Source organism: Gymnogyps californianus, chromosome 3 (assembly GCF_018139145.2).
Source record: "Gymnogyps californianus isolate 813 chromosome 3, ASM1813914v2, whole genome shotgun sequence".
Taxonomy (NCBI): domain Eukaryota; kingdom Metazoa; phylum Chordata; class Aves; order Accipitriformes; family Cathartidae; genus Gymnogyps; species Gymnogyps californianus.
Window position 1 is genome coordinate 123,784,761 of NC_059473.1, and position 21,038 is coordinate 123,805,798.

The 21,038-nt window shown below is 42.1% G+C and overlaps 1 protein-coding gene across 1 annotated transcript in view; it reads right to left on the reverse strand.

Moving 5' to 3' along the window:
- The window catches only part of PKHD1 (PKHD1 ciliary IPT domain containing fibrocystin/polyductin), a 262,741-nt gene that overhangs the window by 26,120 nt on the left and 215,583 nt on the right, over positions 1-21,038 (reverse strand). The window contains 1 exon segment of the mRNA XM_050894040.1: positions 2,991-3,996. Within this exon segment, the coding sequence (XP_050749997.1) occupies positions 2,991-3,996 (1,006 nt within the window).

The following is a 21,038-nucleotide window of genomic DNA, read 5'->3' on the forward strand; positions in this document are numbered from 1 at the left end:
GGGTGGATGAGCTCTGAGCTGGTCCTATGATCTGGTAATGTTAGTATTCTCTTCAATATACATCCCAGGTCTTCCCCTGCTGAGACAGTGAATCTATGGCTTTAAGCTAGCACTGCTCTTGTCCCTATAATAAAGCAGTCTCCTTCCTAGGGACCTCTCCTGATCCTTGCTGCTTGGACTAGTTTCACAGGGCATGCACAGATGGGAAGACAAACCCCAGCTGGGAGAGCAGTCCCCAGTGTGGAGAAGATGTCACTTGTACCTTAAAAAAGGCAGGCACGAGGTTTCTTCCCTGGCACACTAAAGAGGGGAGTCTTTTCCTTTAGGTGGTCTCTGCTTCCCCCCCTCCATGATGTAACACTAACGTATTCAGGAACCTATAGGCATTTGATAGGGTTCTGGTGAACTTATTCTAAAAAATCTATACCTTGTTCCTTTCCCACAGTGTAGGTATTGTTGCTCCTCTTGTTCTGATTGTCAATGATGGACACACTGAATGAGAGGTCTCGTACCTGTCACAATCTGCAGGCTACGGCATCTCTTGGGATGGCATAAAGACAGGATAATATTTCCTATCACAGGCTGTAAAACTTCCTACAAGATTTTTTGCTGTCCCATTTTGTAGCACCCTACATTGTAACACAAATACCCCTACTGACAACAGTGATGTTAGTTCTGTTGATAAAAAATATTGTATATCGTGAGAGTTTGGCCCTGATTTAAGATTTGATCTTGCAAATAATAATTTCCCACTGTGCTTAATATAACACCACTTCAAAAAAAAAAAACCCACAACCAACAAACCAAAACCAAATAACAAAAAACCCAAAGATCCCTATGGTCACAGATCAGCGTCCTTACTGTGGGTGCTTCACTACCGTAAGCCACACAGTGCCTAGTAGAAAAGTTAAGCGTGTGAATAGTAGTTTGTATCACTAGCAGCCAACAGCCATCAGGATGGTACAGGGGTCAGTGGTAAATGTTAGAGGATATGGTATTAATTAGAGAAAGTAAGTCTTAGACAAATCCAATTTCTTCCTTGCATAGATGGAATATGCTTATACTTGGGTAAGGCTCAGTAGTGCACAACATAAAAAAATAACATTATGCAATATCAAGAGAGTACACAAGAAGGTTGCCAAACATCAAATCCCATGTCCTCTATTAAAAACAGATGGGATATTACCTTTTTCATATTTCCCATATGCTTTTAATACAGATTCAGGATCTGAGGCTGAAATACACTGCTGTCTGCTCCCTTCCCAGCCCTGTTCCTCACAGCCTTCTCAGCAGATAAGGGCTGCCATCTGGGCCATGCAAATAGTGGCTGCAAGAGGCTGAAAAGAGCAAGACGGGGACAGAGGAAGGAGGGACAGAAAGGGTTGTTTGTTGCTGTGGAGGAGAGGAAAAAAAATGACCTTTGAAAACTGAGTCTTGGTACAGAATATCAATAAAAAATTAGTATGCACAAAACTGACCAAGAACTGAGAGAGCTCAAAAGGTAGCTCCTATTGGGAAATTATTATAAAGTAAAGGAGTGTCCTGTGTTGTTCTGTCAAAATCAGCTGCAGGCCTGACGTTATATCTGCATCGAGAAACAAATATAAAGCCAGTGCTGATAAAATGCATGGAAGGATTTGTGGGCTGATAAATTATGGAGAGAAAAGTCAAACATGGGCACCTAGATCATGTGGTGTGTAGGATCTGGGCAAACAAACTAAAAGTGGATTGGGTCCTGGAAAGCTAGAACTGAAAAGGAATTAGAGATTGCAGTGAGCAAACAGATGACTGTGAGGTCTCCTATTTCTGTGGAAAAATGGGCTAATGGGTTCATTGAATTCTGCCAGCAGAAAACGGGATTTAATACCACTTTTGCATATGGCACTGATATCATAGAATCATAGAATGCCAGGTTGGCAGGGACCTCAAGGATCATCTGGTCCAGCCTTTCTTGGCAAAAGCACAGTCTAGACAAGATGGCCCAGCACCCTGTCCAGCTGAATCTTAAAAGCGTCTCATGTTGGGGAATCCACCATGAAGGAAAACTGTTGGCTTTTCAGATGTGTACACTTCAAAAAGGATTCAGAAAACAGAGACAGAAAGAAAAGAAACACTCACCAGAACTCAAACCTTTCAACTTATTAAAAAGCAGACAGCTAAGTGATTTGATTACTCTGGAGGTATCTGGAGGAGGAGGAAGAGTCAATGCCCAGAAACTCGCTGATGTAAGAGTGAAGGAAAGAACAAGAAACTCTCATGGGAAGCTGGAGAGAGAGGCTGGCAAGAGAAAGTGGGCAAGTACTTCTGGCGGTAAAAACAGGGACAGCATCCAACATCTGGGCACACTTTCAGGTAGCATTGCATGTGTCCAGCTCTTGTATCGTCAAGACCAGATGGTTTTCTAGAATTTTAGCCAAAAAGGAAGGTCAATGCTGAGGTATCAAAGTGTACAGCAGTGGCCTGTATCATGCAGAAGATGGAAGTATAGGATTAAACAGTCTTTTCTGGCCTTAAATTTTAAATGTATATGAATCAAGGTTTAGACCTACAAGTTAGTTAAGGTAACAACCCGTCTTTAATAACGCATCTCTTGTGCTACAACAGTTTATAAATATTCATAGATTTAATTGTTTAAAATTTAAGAGCTATTATAGTCTGAACTTCTTTAGAAACATTGACTTTACCTAATACCTTATAGTTTCAAGGCAGACTTCCAGGAACTCTATTGCTGGTTTAAAGCATCATGGACATCTCTGCACTACAGAGATTCATGAGCACCAACAGAATAAGATGATAATTGACACTCAGGAGTCCAGCTAATACTTGGGCATAGCTCTGTCATGGAAACGTTATAATGTGTTTCAGCATGGTTAGTCATATTTCAGTCAATGGAGAACTAACTTACTCCCTATCTTAATAGGCAGATCAAGTGGTTAAATTGCCTCTCTACACTTAAATCAGTATCTGCTGATACCGCATCTGATACTTACCTATTGTTAGCTTCTGCTGGAAACAGTAAGGCAGACTGAGTCACCATTAAGGTATCAACTGGCAAGCCAAGGCCTCTCTGAAGGTCTCCAGTCTGATGAGAATTGATAATTGTTCTGGCCAAACTCTTTAAGCTGTCACTTGTCAGCTCATTTCTTAGATGGCCTGGTGGATCACTAAGTTCAATGATGAGCACTCTTGATGGACCAGCTGCATCAGATGGCTGCAGAGCTCGCATGCTCACTGGTCCGCTCCCCACTTTCTGTGAGCCATACCTGCTATGAAAGGCTGTGCAAAATGCCATGTTAGGGCAGTGATATTTCTTTTTGCTAGCATTGGTCGAGATTACCTTCAACATGCTTTCACCTCCCAGCACATGATGGATTACTCTGACTTGATCATGACGAACCTTCAAGAAATCAGCCAATCGATGTGTTATACTTGCCTCACCCTCTTCCCCAACAGCCTCAGTTACAGTGAAAGCCACAAGAAGGGAAAGGCCGGCAACTATTTCTACAGGTTCCTTCTCATGGAGGAGAACATAGAGAAGATTGTCCTCAAAGCTAAAGTAATTGGCTCCTGCCCCTTCATTCAGTGAAAACGAAGATGGAGTTGGAGGGACATATTTCCCTTGAACAGAAACACGAAGGCTGAGTGGTTCATCGTAGAATATAGCTAGGGGCAGTCTGGTTGCATTTTGGCCACTGAGGAGGTAGAGTCTGAAAGTCAGAGGTGCTAGGTCTGGGAAGCAAATCGTAGTGAGTTTGGTGGATGGCAACACAGAAAAGAAAGTAGAACGATGCTTTGCAGGATAGCACAATGTATGCGAAGTCACATCACTGAAGGTATCCATAAAGCTGCCAGTCATTGCTACCACCGGAAACAGTCTCTGGCTCACCATACTCGGGTCCAAGTTTTCCAGGATGACAAGTGCGTGATCTGCCTGTTTGCAGAAGTAGCCCTGTACTGAGGGCTTGAAGATGCACTTGCTGTCATCTCTGTAAATTCCTGGAAGAGAATAGAGGGAGAAGAGGAAAGAAAAAAAAAAAAAAAAGAGTTGTTTCAGACATCATCTCAACATTTTGTGGTATAGCTGCTTATTTTCCCATTCAGTGCTCAAAGCCACTTTTGTTGGTGCTAAAATTTTACATGGTTTTAAGAGAAGCCTGGACACTAAGGGATATTAAATAGATAGAAACCACATCTACCTCAAGATGTCCTTGAGCTGAAAATGGTTGAAGACTGCTAACGAATGACAAAGAAGCATCACATACACTTACCTTGTTCTTTCTAGATATCAAATTATGGTCACTGTTGAAAGAGCAGGCACTCTAGATGGACCTTTAGTCTGACCCAGCACTACGTCCCTATGTCCTTGTGTCTTCTACATTCTCCTGGTTCTAAGCCTGTAGCAGGGTAACAAATCAGGGCATGACTGCAATTCTTTGGAAAGATAATTTAACTCTACATGAAGCCGTTTCATCGCACTCACAGGAATTGTATCTCAAACAAAAAAACTAGAAAGAACGAGAACATCATTAATCTATTCCAGCAGTGAACCGCCTCACTGAGTTTTAGAGCTGGAAGAAAGCACCAGATTCAGACACCTAGAAATAGCGGAGACCCTTACATATGCTCCAACTATCTAAGCTCCCATTGCAGTCAGTGGAGAACTGGAGTTTAAATCTTTTGCCCACAGGCAGGCATCCAGTATCACGTGGGATGCCCTGAGGCATCTGAGACTGTGACACAGGGTCTACAGAAGACCTGTGCCCTTCAAGGGTGGCAGCTGGAGGCCTGGTGGGACACCCCACAGCACCTGAAATTACACTAGGCACACATTTATGGTAACTGAAACACCCCCAATTCCCCAGCCATCAATACAGACAAAGCAGTTTAGAAAGCAATGAAGCTCACCCTAAAATACCTGTTTTGTCAGCTGGATCACCCTTTACTATCGTCTAACTTTACTGACTAGAGGTAGGATCCTGTCACTTACTTAAACACAAGTACATAATGTCACCTGGACTTCTTTGGGTAGCTACAACATCTGTAGATATAACACATGATCCATGGGGGTGCAAAAGCCGCTTTAGATAACACTTTAGCTATTCTTTCACTGAATATAACAGGAGCTAAGACACTGCCATCTATGTCAGAATTTGCCACCAAATCCCATCCCAAGTGTCTGTGGAGACAAGTCAAGAGGATCCTTTTATGGAAGGCTCTATACAGAAGAGATGTAATCCATACAGTCTTCTGAGTTAGGGTATGTTCCATCTGACCAAATATAGGTCTCTGCTTTAAGATGAGAGAAACTGTGCCTTAGGCTGTAATGATGAGATCATCACTGATTATAAAGAGAGAATAAAAGTAAATGAGTTCAGATATGGGCACCAAAACCATAAACATTTCTGCCTGGAGCATCTTAGGAAAAGATGTGTGTTTCTGTTTTTCCTTCCTCTCTTCAAAATAAAATCAAAGGAGGAATTTGCTGCTGTAGCCAGCTATAATCCTCCTTCCCTCACCAAGCCTGCTCCTTCAATAGTTAGCTGTGCTCACGAACATGTTGTTAGGCAAAGCATGGCCAATGTCTAAACTACCTCTGTGCTCCTCATTCAGCAGCTTTGGGAACGTGCATGCAGATCAGCAGTGCCTGGCGCTAATGATAGAAAGAAGGGGACAGCAACATCCTTGAGAGTCACAAACTTTTGGAGGAATAAAAGGGCATTCCCCTTATCAAGGAAACATTATGTGAAACTCACTGCGAGAAGAAAATAACAGTCTCCATGGAAAAGAAACAAACTATGAGAAATCATTCTGGGCTCTGCTTATAGTTACATCTTGATGCCTGGATCCTCTGGACACTTACTTATTATTTATTTCAAGGGGATTCCTCGTGTGCAGATCGTGGTCTGTGAGCATTTCCCAGAATGAGCTCTCACTCTGCACGTCACTGAGCAAAGCAATGAAATTACATAAATGCCAAGCTCTGTTCAGGGAGGACGTCCAAGTGAGATAGGATCTGTGCAAAAGCCCCTATTTTTAGACACCAGCTTACCATTTTCTTTCCCTCTTTCTTGCCTTTCCCTTTTTTTTTGCTTTATCAGTGTAAGTATTTTGCTATCGGCATGTGCTGGGGGCAAAGGGAGAGAGAGAGGCAACTCCATTCAGAAGCAGAAGTGGAAATGCTGCACTCGGAGACATTCGGTGTTGTCCTGGAGCGCTGGGAGGATGCACCCTGCAGCAGGCAGCCAGCCCACAAAGGCTGACAGATCTCATCGTCTGCTCTCCCGGAAACCCCCCATCTCCCCCCGGTGACATTTCTCTTGTCTACAAATGGGATTTGCTGATATTTTGTGATTTCCCAGGACTTTCCTTTGCCCTGCCTGCCTTGCAAAGTGGGTTTGCTTGGTTTCCTGCACACACACGCACGCACGCACGCACGCCCATGCACGCACAGACATCGTTGCTTGTCTCCTTCCAAATGGCCTTATCTGCCAGTCACAATTTCTGCAGCCTGCAATTTCGATCACTTTTAAATGAAACCCATGCTGGCCTTAGTAATCATAATGTCATTTACAATTTACCACAAAACACGTTTATTCAGTTAGTAGCACATTGGAGAAAGAGAACTCCATATGAACTCGCCGCTGAAGCCCTAATCTGATTATTTCCTCATGAAAATCCAAGCAGGGGTGCTTGTAAGAGGGGTCTGAGAGGAGAAGGAAAAAGTGAGTCCTGGCCACAGCTGACTCTCATAATCAATGCGAATAGATAAGCGACGCGGCGTGTCAGGGCCAGCAGCTAATCTGCCCCGGGGCTTTCCTCTAAAAAAGGCCAGAGTGGACAGGACTTAATAAATACTGAGTGACCACTGAATATTGAGCTGACATGTGCTATTTACATTGGCGATGAACAATAACGGTGATAAATTCCAGAAGCATCCCCCTGCAATGGGTGAAATTAGATTAAACAGGTTATATTTGTATGTGTGTACGCGTTTGCACACACACATGTGTGCGAAACAGAGGAAAAAAATGGGGAAAAAGAAAGACAAACCTGGCATGTGTGAGTCAACTGGAGACCTTACAAATGGGTGGGAAAGATGAAGATGTTCATACCTGCAGCAATGCGTGCATGGGTGAGGCTGAACGTCACACCAGGAGCTGCGTGCACCCGAGCAGAGGAAGAGGGCATGTGTGCGTTGGGTGCACGTGTGGGCACACACGCCGTGTGTGTGTGTCCTGCTCCGTGCAAGAGAGAGAAATAATACGTGGAGAGCGTGTGTGTGTTCACCCTCTGCAGCTATTCCCTCAGCCTCAGAGAGCAGACTTTGCTTTCTGTAGATTCCCCTATCATCAAGTCAAGTTTGTTATTTAATTATATACACGCGCGCGCACACACACACATAGACACACAAACATACATATCTATATGAGATTTTAGCACTCAGGTTGCTTCTAGGGCTCCTGACAAATATTAACTTTGTGTCAATATTTGTCCTTCCTGTCGTGAAATGAGGATTTTCCACCTCATTTCACATTTGAAAAGAAAAATGCGCCGAGGGGGTCCTCTTTGCTTAGGAAAAAAACCACCAACAACAACAACATCTCATATCCTTTATTTAGAAAAATGGAGCAGGAGGGAAGGAGGGAAGAGTATTTTTAAAATAGATGTTTTGACTTAAAGGCACATAGAGTCCTTTGCAAGTCTCCTGCCTTTTCCCTAGTTCCCCAACGCCAAATAAATAAAATAAAATAAAATAAATTCTACATTTAAAATTGAATGAAATACATCAGCATTAATGATTTTCCCCTTCAGGTTAACACCACCATTTCCTTCAATAATTTTTACCCATTTCGTGATGGATTTCACAATTCATGGTACAAGGAAAAATATAGTCTTTTTTTGACAAAAACAAAAGGCAATGTCAGTTTTTTATCAAAATAAAATAAATCTCCCGCAATTTTCTTTCCATCCGACTGGGTTTGGCCGTCAGTTATTTCTAATTTAACTACAATTATAGTTACAAAAATATAAAAGCGAGTAGGGGAGGAAGGGGGAGGGGAGAGATAAATGGGACACTGTTTAGAAATTGCGATTCATTGGCCTTGGGCTGGCCAGCACATATCTTTGCTGAGAGGGAAATATTCATCAGTATTAACCGTTCCTTTTGACCTACTGACATTCAAATGTGGAATAAAAAAAAAGGGCCCAGCAATGGGACCTTAGAAATCTAGCGAAGGTAAATTATTCTGAGGTCAGCCGTTTTTTCTATACAAAAGGTTTTCTATGTTTCTTGAGTTCAGATGTTCCCCGTAAATAATTTCGACCCCAATTCTCCTGTCTAATCCCTGGCAGAGGGTCCTCATGCCTACACACTCGTCCTTTGAAAGCAATGGCTCTGCAGATGCTGATCTTGTAAATCTTTATGCAGGTAAGTGAAAACAAGCCCATCAGCTTCAGCAGGTGCTGAAACAAGGCATCCCCCATCGTTTTTAGAAATCGCACTGACTGTAAATTAGGGATATCACTCAATTGAGTTTAGCAGTGCTCCCATGGGGGATAAACCCACAGATATGCAATGTCAAGTAATTTATTTGTGGCAGCTCTCTCACAAGGTGTGTGTTGGGAACACACGCATAGGAATGCATGGTGGCATGTGTGTTTGCTCGTGTATCTGTGTACATATGTGTGTGATACACACACAAAAATATATACTCATAGCAAGGACCATGTAAATAAAAATTGAGTGATTGCTTTAGGCTGTTAATTCTTTCTTTTAAAGAAAATGATTTTCGAAGGAAATGAATCTCATAACACCACACTGTGGGTTTTTATGCTTTCCTGTTTATCATTCCTCCATAAAAAACTTTGAACCCCCTGGCTAATTTCAGTCACATTTGTGGACTCAAAGATACTATGTTCTTACAAGTTTTATAACAGTAGGTGCCCAGGTAGAGAAAAGACAGTTATTAGTGCTTCCACTGAAGGAAAGCCTGTAGTATAAGCTCACTCTTATTATGCATCACAGGATCTGCATTGACCCTTCCCTTTCACATACAAATCCATATAAAACCAGGTGTAGTACGTGAAATATTTGTTCTTGCATTCATTGTTTGCATGCATTGATGTGGCCACACACATTGCTAGTATTTATTCACTGTGAAATCAAGCATTATTTGCATCTTTCACATGGTTATATATTTTTATGCTAGCACCAACCCTTCAGAGCTCCCCCATGCCTAAGAGGTAAGGCACATATGTTACAGATGATAGTATATCTTTCCAAGTTATGAACAAAAAATTGCAGTTTTCCAGTTCCCAGAGACTACAGGAATAGCTCATTCTTGACCTTAAAGCATAAGTGCATAAGTAAAGTCTTAACAAGAGAGACCAGAAGCCCACTGAGGCTAGGATGCTCTCCAACAGTGATCAAAAAGAGTCATCCAGAAAAAGTATGGGAACAAAGCATGCATATAGCAATGTTCACCCAAAAAGCTCCTCAATCTTTCAGTGATTTACAGGTCAGGAACCTCTTGAGTCAGAGAGATCATCTTTGGTCTTTGTATTTGAGAGAAAATATCAAACCTGTCTCACAAAACTGCAAAAAGCTAGGGAGGAGAATAACCTAGCCAGGAGAATATATCTTGAGCCCTCTCAAAGGAGGGCTTACACAGCTAAGGGGTGGAAATAATGGCTTTTTGTACAGCAGCTAGCAAAATAGGACTGAGGGCCCTGACTGGAGCTTTTAAATGCTCTCATGAAGCAGGTAATACAAACAAACTATTCCCACAAACCTCTTGAAGTCATTAACCATCATTCAAAGAGCCTATAGCTGGGTGTGACAGGGATCCTGTCTCCCAGGAAAGACGATTAAAAGAGAAAAATGCAAAGACAAACGTCTTCTGGTCCAAATTATTTCACCTTCGAAAAAACATGCTGTTCTGCAAGTATCAATTTGTTTCTCGTGTCACTACTAAAGCTTTTCCCATTATGTTTCCCCTTAAGATAATCCTGGTTTCCTTTAGGTCTATTTAAAGCCCAGAAGGATTTTTCTCTCCTCCTGACCAGCAACCCCGTTGACCGAAGCTTTAATCAAACTGATACCCGGGGCTCAACATAAAGGCGAGGGGCAGCGAATGGCAGAGCCTTTGCCGACGCGGTTCCAGTCGTCATCTCTCTGACCAAGGAATGATAAAACTACCACCGCCACACGAAAGCAGAACAGCAATTTCATCGGATGCCAGACCTAAAAATGAATGTGGCCGTGCCATGCACTGCTCTGAGCTGTGGATATAATGAGTTTTGAATGGGAAGTCCCGGACACAATAAATCTGTGCCATATGTGACCATTTCCTGTGTCAGTTCCTTTCTCATAACCAGTGGAGGCTTCGCCCTCCCCCTCACTTTCCCTTTCATGACCCCACACCAGGGCTCTGAAATCTTTCAGGGTTGCTTATGGGCCCCAGGCCTTTCCACAGCGGTTGCATAAATAAATGAGTTTGACAGCAAACATCATAACAGTTAGCGGTAATGTGTGCTCCACACAAGTGCTTGTGCTACTCACTGGAGAAATGGGGGAGGAAAGAGCTTGTTTTGTTACCACAAACAAAAGTATGTTCTCTGACAAGTGGTGAAAGAATTAGTCAAATAAACTTGAACTCTATTAAGACCATCGCTGCCAGGTTTTGTTATGGACGGGAAGGTTCTCAGCTTCTCTTTCCCTCCTTGGCCTGCAGTCACTGCAAAGACAAATCATCTTTTTCTTTTGCAAAAATAAAGTTAGGGGATAAAATGAACTACCTCAAAATAAAATTTGCAGGGAACTCCGCTTTACTATTATTATTATCATCATTTCTTCCCAATGAGAACTGTTCTTTGGTCCTGGGAACAGACTCACAAAGAGACCGAATGATTTTCCATTAGAAGTGGGCCAGAAGGAAAAAGCCAAATACCTGCAGATTTCGGAAGTATTTAGGTTAGAATTAAGGTTAAAAATGACAATTATTTTTATAAGACATAGATGAAGGAGAGGACAAAACAGAGCTCAGCATTTGCCCTAAAATTGTTTTCCCTTGTTTTGCTCATTAACAAAAGAAATATTTGACTAGATAGCAAAATTTTACTAAGCTTTCAGCTTTACCTGAGAAATCATAATATTTTTGGACCATATAAAATTTTTCTGTAGAACTATTTTATTGAAAAGCCTTTTTTTCCCCAGATATACCATTTAAACAAACATGTTTCAAATATCCCAAGTTCAGCCCAGAAAGACTGCAGACATTTCAATTAGTATATTAAAGGGTATAATCAGTTTATAGAAGCTTCACAAAAAAGATTAGGAAGGAAGGAAGGTTGGTTTCCCATGTTCAATGCAGAGAGAACAAAAAAAGTATTAGTTTTTTAACCAGGGAGATTTAGGTTAGAAATTAGAAAAACAACTTTCTAGTAAAAAAAAAAAATAGCAAGGCCTTGAAATCAACTGATTAGGAACTTGGTGGAACTAACACAACTGAAGAGGTTTTTTAGCAGGTTATATCAATTTCTTTCGGGAGCATTGTAATTATAGATACCACTTTGGAGCAAACGGATGGGTGAAGTGAGTTCTTGAGCTCGCTGCCCATCCTGCCTCCAATATCTTTTTATCAGCAGCCTTGTCTTCACTTTCATTCTTTCTTTCTTTCTTTCTTCACCCAGGTAAATTAAAAAAAATGTTAAAATCTTATTTGTACCTGCCTTGGCTGAAGGTGCAGTCCTAGAGCCTGTGCTCATGACAGAAATATTCGCAAGCACGAGAGTCCCTGTGACATTATTGGGATGATTTTCAGCAATATTAGTCCTGTATGGGCTATGGAGTTGAATCTTAAAGCAGAAGGATTTCATTACAGGTACAGACAGCTATATTATGCCATGACATATTTATGACAATGAACAGTAATGAGAGGCAAGTATTTTAAGCCTTAGAAGTTGAAATTAATCTGAAAGCATAGCACAGAATCTGAACACCTATGAAAACATATTGAAGAGCTAAAATTTGAGATACAAAGGCTAGAGTCATTATCTGAGCACATAGAATGGGATTCATCACATTAATTTTAGCTGCCTAAATGTTAAGCATCTAGTCAAAGCTAATTGTCTAGTCTAAGCTGTTCATCTAGACAATAATCATTAGGGAGAGAGAGAGAGGGAGGAGAGGCTTTTAGAGGGTCATTCATTCCTGCTTTCCCTTGGATGGATTGTATCACTTCTGGAGGTATCTGTCTCTGCTGGCTATATGGGAAACCTAGACAGCTAGTTTGGGCTGAAGGCCTGTATTTGGACAGCTGAAGTTAGGTGAAATGAGCCCCACTCCTAATAATGTAGCTAACAAGGCTTACAGAACAGCTAGGGTAAGAGGTGTTCCTATTCTGAAATAAGTGGGAAACGATAGCTCTGTACTGTCGTGGTTTAACCCCAGCCAGCAACTCAGCACCACGCAGCCGCTTCCCCCTCCCCACTCCCAGTGGGGTGAGGAGGAGGAAATGAAAGAAAGTAAAACTTGTGGGTTGAGATAAGAACAGTTTAATAACTGAAGTAAAATAAAATACACTGCTAAATAATAATAATAATAATAATAATAATAATAATTGTAAAGAAAAGGAATATAACAACAACAACAAAAAAGAAATAACACCCAAGAAAAGACAAGTGATGCACAATGCAATTGCTCACCACCCGCTGACTGGTGCCTGAGCAGCGATCCACACCTCCCGGCCAACTCCCCCCCTGTTTATATACTGGGCATGACGTTCCATGGTATGGAATACCCCTTTGGCTAGTTCGGGTCAGCTGCCCCGGCTCTGCTCCCTCCCAGCTTCTTGCACACCTGATGGCTGGCAGAGCATGGGAAACTGAAAAGTCCTTGGCTTAAGATAAGCGCTACTTAGCAACAACTAAAACATCAGCGTGTTACCAACAATATTCTCACACTAAATCCAAAACACAGCACTGTACCAGCTACTAAGAAGAAAATTAACTCTATCCCAGCCGAAACCAGGACATGTACACCCCTCTAAAGTAACCGTCTTCTCCAGTTATGAACGAGGGGAAAGACACAAAGAAGGGAGATGAAGCCACTGCCATGTTAATGTAGAAAATAAGAAAGAAAGTTCCCCTATCCCTGACAGAGATCTAAACAGGCTGCAAACAGATTTTTGAGAAAGGTCCTGAAAAAGATCAAACTCTGGATTTGGCTTTTGTAGCAATGATGGCTAAGCCACTGGATCCAGATACTCCTACCTGTGCCTGGTGCAGTCACCCTGCAGACCATGGCTCTGTCTGCTCCTGAGCAGTACAGCTCACATCATAGGAAACAGAGCGGGCACTGAGCAAAATACGTTGGAAAGCACAGAAATAGAGAATGTATTGCAAAAGAGAGATCTGAGCAAACACAACGAGCACCTAAAAAACTAATTTCTAACCTCTGGAACCAACACGGGTGCAGGGATAGAAGGAGACTGGTTTCAAACGCCACTTACAAGAAAATCAAATGTGTCTGTAGGCATAGTCCTAAAATACCATGCCTACATCGAATCTTAGGAAAAAATAGGTCAGAAGAGATTTCTGGATGTCATTTATTTCAACCTCTTGCTCAGAGCAAGGCTAACTACAAGTTAGATCAGGCTTCTGAGGGCTTTATCACAAATCATAGTATATTTACATTTTAGGCTTTTATATGTTTACCAGGACAAAACTCCCAGTTTAGAGTATGTCCAGAGAAGCTGCCAGGGTTGAAAATGACTTGAAGAAGATCTATGATCCTAATGACACTTTCATACATAACTTCACACACTTGCAAGACAGTTTGAAGAAGCTTTGAGACGCTTACTTTTGCAAATAGTTGTTATACCCATGTGTGCTTGTTTTAGGCAGTCCAAGGCCTGTTCCTTGTCCCATCAAAGTCTTCTGGACAGCTCCAACAGGGAAAGAGTAGGTTTGGAGCTGGAGCTGGAGCATCTCTTGTACTTTACCAGATGATAGTGTTCTTCATCTTCATATAAACCTGAATGAACTCAGAGTCACACAGATCCTGGTTGTGTGGTATGGTGCCCATGCAGGAAAGAGTAACTACGTGGGTGGAGCACTGCAAACACCCACCCAGTCCTGACTGTCCTGCTCAAACTAGTAGGCATCACTCCCTTTGCATTTTATTCCAGACTTACTAGTGAGCCGTTTGAAATTTCAGACAGCCCTTGGAGTTATTTTGGCCAGGGAGTATATTTAAAACTCATTGTGCCTAATGTTGTCTTTCTACAATTGAGAAGTAATCAGGAAAGACGTGAAAATAAATAGACAAGTGAGAGGCAAAATGAAATATGAAGTGGCTAGAAAGGAGTCTGCTCTCTAATGTATTTTTTCAGCTTATTATTGTAAAAGCCCAGAGCAAAAGAATAGCTTTGAAGAGTCCTTTGTTAATAGTGGAAAGGTTGTCTTTTTATTTTTCTTAACTTTTTATTTATTAACCATGCTGCACAGGGTACTTCCATAAATGATGGCCGGGTTTCAGGTTACAGGGACTTGTTTAGTCTGAAAACATCCTAGCCTGCAATGGGAAACAGAAAAGAGAAGTAACGGCCCATCGTATGGTGCTTGAAGGGACTAAAACCGAAGCCCATTTGTTCTCTGCTTTTCCCTGTAATTTCTGGTGGTTGAGCTTGCAAAGGTTTGGATGTCTCTGTTTGCATGGTTAAAATGCATTCCCAGCAGGCCACTTCCTCAGGTGGTCTGTTTGATGACAGCTTGATGCTTAGGCCAATGTAAAACAGCTGATGTTTTGACCCTATCTGAGAATAAAATTATGAAGCTGCATTCCTACATGGCACAAAGATTTCATCCTCCAGATCGTTGTGGAAAAAACAAAAAAATATTATCGAGGGTGCTACACCTTATGCTCAAGCCCTAAAACATGACAGTCAATAACATTTTTGAGACTCTTAGTGTTGGGGTACTGTGTATTTATTTATCATTGCCCTGAATATTGAATACAAATATTCAATTGCTACAAAATTTCATTCAAAGCTATCATGTGGGAATACACTAGCTGTGCACAGGAAAGCAGACAGGTGCATTAAGCAGATTTGTTTCTTTGAGACTTTTTAGTGCTTTAGCACCGGTGAAAAAAAGCGCACTGAAACAGAGTTAAGATAGGCAGAGCAATATAGGATTCCCAAAGGCTGCTTAGCTCAGGCATCCTGCCGGTATTTAAAGGATGCCCTTCACACATAATAGTCTATATTATTCAACTTTTATGAAAAGAATTGCCAGTATGGACTATTTTGAGTCTGTTTTTTTGGTATAACACCAGCATTGCCAGACAGAGACATAAGATGAGCACAAGCATGATTTTCACTTGTTTATTCCTTGACACCAACAATATCAGAATATATTTCATTTCTGGGGCATACCAATCAAAAAGCTTAGCTGGCAGGCTCTCAGCAGGAACCTGCATGGGCCTTTCTGCTGGTTTGGGCCATCAGAGAGCATCTCTCAGCTCCCAGAGTGCCATGAAGAGCCAAGCCAGTTCGAAGAGCCTACAAAGAGCCCGTCTGGCAGGGTTTGCTCAGTTTTCACATCCTCACCTGGCAATTGTAGGAGATAGATACCAGGCTGAAGCCTTATAGGTCATGTTTGTATCCCACTAGCCTGGAAAGGCTCATTCCAGAGTCAGAGTACACTAAGTACTGAGTGCTAAGTACTAAATACTAAGTACTAAGACTAATCCAGCAGGTAGAAAATTGGTCCAACCCAGTTCTGAATTTGTGTTGCCTCATCAAGACATCTGGGCTATAACCACTCTCCATGAAAGCCACAGGAATTCTGTTTATGTATAATTTCCCTGGGGAAGAGCTTTCAGCAGAGATCTCACTTTCCAACCCAAATCCTGCCCAAAAGGGTGGTACGTTATGTCAAGCACATGTTGTCGGTTGTCGAAAATGAATTCACATTTTCTTGCACATTATGCTTCCCTGAGGTCCAAAAAGGGTTAATAATTCTGGCAGCACTGCAGTCTGTAACCTGAATACCCAACCAGAAGGATGTGCTGTGGAAAGGATTCCTGTGCTGCCAAGGACATTGAGGGGAGGAGGAACATCAGGGAATCTTGACTTTTTTTTTTGCTTTTGCTCTCGGTGGCTTACATGGAATGGCAGCTCAGACACAGAGACCTCAGAAGTAGAGATCTGAATTTAATAAAGCCGTCTGGAGGGGGAGGGAGACAGCAAAAAGAAGATCATGGAGATAAGAGAGGCAGAGATAGGAAGAGAGGAAAATAAAGAACATTATGGCTGACTGGTGATGGCTGTGCCCTTTCAGACTCAAGTGGGCAGAAGTGAAATATTGTTTAAGAGGTGGGACACCAGTTCATTATGAAAAGAATAAGAAAGAAAAAAGAATATTTTATGGTTAGAACATACACTTCCACGCCACTGTAATGAGGACAGGCAAAAGGCAAGGAAAGGCAAGGATAACGGCAACGTGCTGCAAGGCAATTAATTTAGCTGCTTGATTTCATTGTAAATTTGGGGGGTATTGGAGTGACCCTTTAAATTCAGTACAGCTACACCTACAGTACGCAAGCAGAAATTAGGCCTCTACTTAGGAAAATAACCTCTTTCAAGGTAACAATAAATTCCACAGATTAGCAAAATGAGAGGGTCTGTTTGCTTCACCACTTCTGCAACCCTTCTCCTATTTCTGCTTGGAGAATAAAAGTTAATTGAGGGGCAGTAGGGAGGAAGAGGCTCTTCTAATCCCCACTGACATCGACAGCCCTCTCTGCCAAGGTACCAAGCTGGCTTCTTCATAAAGAGCAAATGCACTGCCAAAGTTCCCATCTAGGGATGGTTTTTCTTTTCTTTTCCATAAGGTTCTGTTTGTTAGAAAAACCAGGAAGACACCAGAGGGGAAAATAAATGCAGATACATTTTTAATGCATACATTTCATTTTCAGAACATGGTGGGCACTTCAGTGCTGGGTCCTGGAACTGCAAGGGGGAATTTATCTAATCAGTCCTCCGTGTCCCCACTTCATTGACATAATGTGGTCCTGCCGATTAAAGCACTGGAATCATAGCTCTGCATTTTCTTCTCTTTCATACTAAAATTATTGATGTACTTTGCACAATGTGTAATTGCCATTATTGTATATGTGCCTAGAGCATGTGCAGAGCTGAAATTGAAATAAATAAGCAAACAAAAATCATACGATAGGAAGTCTCTGATGGTATGGTGGGGGTTGGTGCCATGGAATCACGAGCTGAAAATAGGATTTGATACTGCTGTGACTGGTTTTGATAGAGTGAGATTCGATAAGACTAGAAGAAAGGCTGCTGTGATCCTCTAGTTTGAACTCCTTTTTTTATATAGCACAGACCCTCAGTAAACACCCAAATCAAAGTACCTCTTTTAGCATCCCGAGTCCGAGCCTCACCATCCAGGGACTTCACCGGAGCAGTCCTGATTTACATCACCTGAGGATCTTGCCCAGTATCATACATTCACTTTTGCTCCCTCTCTTTCTCTCTCTCTCATACACACACAGTAGATTTGTTCTTTACATTTAATTTATGCAAGTGAGGCACAGCATACATTTCAGTAATGCCAATTAGATACGCACTAATTTCTTCTCTGTGAAATAGCAGTAAGTAATTAATCAGAATTTTGATCACAACTCAGTTGGCAATTCTAATTGCACTTGCCATTTCCACAGCAAATACGGAATCATTATCTTTTTCGCCTAGTCCTCTCGTCCTAATCATCCAGGGTGCTAGAAGCAAAACATTTCCAAGAACTAGATATTGTCTCTATCAACCAGCAGCCTTAATACCTTTGGACTGAGGGTGAGTGGGTTCAGTCCATGGCTGTGTTTTATTTCAAGCTTCATCATAATTTTAAAGCGAATAGCTAGTGGCAGGCTGGCTGCTTGCCTGGGGGAGGGGGGATTCTGCCTCATAAAATTATAAGAAAGGATAAAAGCTAGCAGCGCACTCCATTAAAAACCTTCTGGGAGAGCACTAAAGACGCCTGACCTTTGCACAAGCATCCAGCAGGCATCTAAGGGGCATATGGACATTGATCAGATCTGTATCATCAAAGCCTGCACCGCACCTCTGAGGCACCACAACCACATTCTAACTCCAGGCATTACCAGCCATCTTGGTACTGAACAGGATGATCAGGGGAGATCAGCACCCCGTGTTTAACCGAAACGGTGTTTACATGACCATTTAGTGATCATTCTGCTGATCTGTGCAAACTGACAGTGTTGGTCTGGAGCAAGAATGGCCTAAGATTATCTGCCTGGAAAGTGTTACGGCCAGAGGTCTATGGAGATAGGACTCCTCTTTGCTATGCTCCGAAAAAGCTGACAGTGAGATACTCCTCAGATGGCTTAGAGTTGAAAAAGAGCAGGAAGAGAAAGGGAGGTTTACTATTTAGGAACTAAGCCCTACGGGGAGCTGAGGGCGTACATACACCAGGTCCAGCCTTCAAATCCAGCGCGGCACTTCACTTTCTCTCGCTGCTGGAAGAAAGGTTTCCAAGGACCTGACAGCTACAATCTGGTTTAATAATCAGATTCTTCATATAATTCAAGCCCAGATGGTTAATATTTTTCCAGGTAATCCCAAGCTATACACAGGAATTTTGGGAATAAACACTAAAACTGAGATACCTATTCTGTCCACTTAATAACTAGTGAAAAGAGGCTTACAAGAAGTGTAAAGACACTCCACTTTATGCAAGAAATCTCTGCATAGAATACGTTGTGAACCAGAATAGTACTGGTTCTACCCTTACATAAAATTTGAGTAAGTAGCATCAATGAAAACTACTATTCTGAAGACTGTCCAAGTACCTCCTGTACTCCCCAAATCTGTCTCCTCCCTGTCCTAACCAACAGAAATCACTGTAAGAACAGGAAAGCATCACTCAGCCCTTTCCTTTGCTTCCTCGGGGTGTGGGTGGGTTTTTTTTGTTAATGCTCTTGCTTTTATTCCATATCTGAGAGATCAATAGGAAGGATTTGAGGGGACCTGTAACCTTTCAGAGTCCTTCTACTCCCAAATACCAAACCTCTCCCATAGGAATGGGGAATCACTCTCAACATTAGTGATGCCAATAATAGGGACTGAAGAGGGACAGAACTTCTCAGAACCTAGCTATGAACATTGCAGCCAGGAAAAACAAAGTCTGAGATTTTGGTGAGTTGGATTTCTTTCTTTCACAGAGGACAGAAAAATACAAACAGAATAAACGTCTGAACTGCCACGGAGACATTTCTTCATCTGGGGTTGGGGTAGGGATGGCATGTTAAACATGCTGCCCATGCTGAAAACTCTCAGAAGCTTTAACCATACATTTTTCAGGCTTAACTCTATCTTCTGGGGCACAGTGGGACACAGACATTTTTCATCAGCCTTAAAAAGAGGTACACTGAGGCCATGTCTACACTTGTGAAGGCTTATGCCTTAGCCCTGGTACTCAGTCACACATATTTTACATTCCTAGAACAATGCTTGGCATGTTTTTTTGTCTAGGTCAACTAACACTGACCGAAACAGTGTCTAGGAGCTGTCTGAGGGTTAGCATGATTTGTGACCATCCCAGTTTGGATGCAACCAATCTGGTCTGGACGATAAGGGATTTTAATAATTATGCATGTGGCCACACCGAGAGTTGGCCCCAGGGCCATAAAACTGGCTCTGGTGCTTTGTAATTTCCCAGCACAAAGGTAGTCAGAAGGTTTGAGATCTTTGCAGCCACATCGTGCAGAGCAGTACCAGCGTGCTCCCCACTGTTCTTATGAGACATAGCCCACTTCAAGCAGCTCAGGAGCATGTGAGGCATTGGTAGAGCTAAAAATGAGGTAGCCACCAGCAGGTTTTTCCTAACCAACTATCCATACTCTTATGGAGTCAGCAATGACTGTGCTGACTATCTAAACATGTAAGAGAGAACCCAAAAAGGCAGAAAAGAACAAAAAACTGTTTAAAATATTCAACACATAGGCTGCAAAAGAGAAAGGATGCCTTTTAATTGGCTATAATCAGGGTTGCTTAATCACCTCAGAGTGGGAAAAAAAAAAAACCCAGCAGGTCTTGGAATCTGAGCATCTTTGAAGACGGAGTAAACCGACACAGCGCAGATTTATGAAGACAGCAGATCACATCCCAGATCAGCTACAGCAGCCAAAAGAAAAAATGAGAGCTTTAAAACCAGAGGCAGTGGGATACAATCAGACTAGTGCAAAAAACATCGACTTCAACACAGATATATAAGTAATGGATGGTCCTGAAGAGACATTCTGGCTACATCTTCACTAGTAAATTAAATGTGCCCAGGAGTATTTCCAGACACCGAGGCCAACTGACATGGTCTGGCTGCATTCATCTATTAAACTATCTCAGCTTTCCAAACAGGATAGATTCATCCAACAGACCAGCTGAGAATGTTCCTTGGCACACGTTAACTCCCAAACTGCACCCAAGAATTGTTTGGGAGAGCTTTAATTGGCCCAGGACAAAAGCATGCCAGGGGCTGTTGTAACCGTTTTCGCAGAGCAGAGGATTGTGTTTCCATGTCTGTGGCCTGGCACCACTTTATTTATTTTAGCATGGGCATAGCCCCTATCCACGTTAACGTCTGCCCCTGGAGAGTGCTGCTGTGACCACAAATTTACCTGCAAAATTTAACAGAGGGCACAGGCCACGTCAGTTAGAGAGGTATCTCGAGCCTAAGGAAATGAACAGGGAAACCTGCAGCCAGTATTAATTCTGGGCCCCTTCAAGAGAAGAGTTCACACCCAGAGGTAAAGATCAAGCAGACGTTGTTTGAAATATTTGGCCTTCTCCCGACATTGTTGGAGGTTGGTGAATTTTTTCACACTTAGATCTTTTTAATTTGTTGTGTACTTGTTGCAAACAAACTATTACTGTTCACTTAGCAGTTTACAAGGCTGGAGCTGACTTTTTTTGCGCTAGAAAAATGTTCTAAGTGGAGAAAAACAA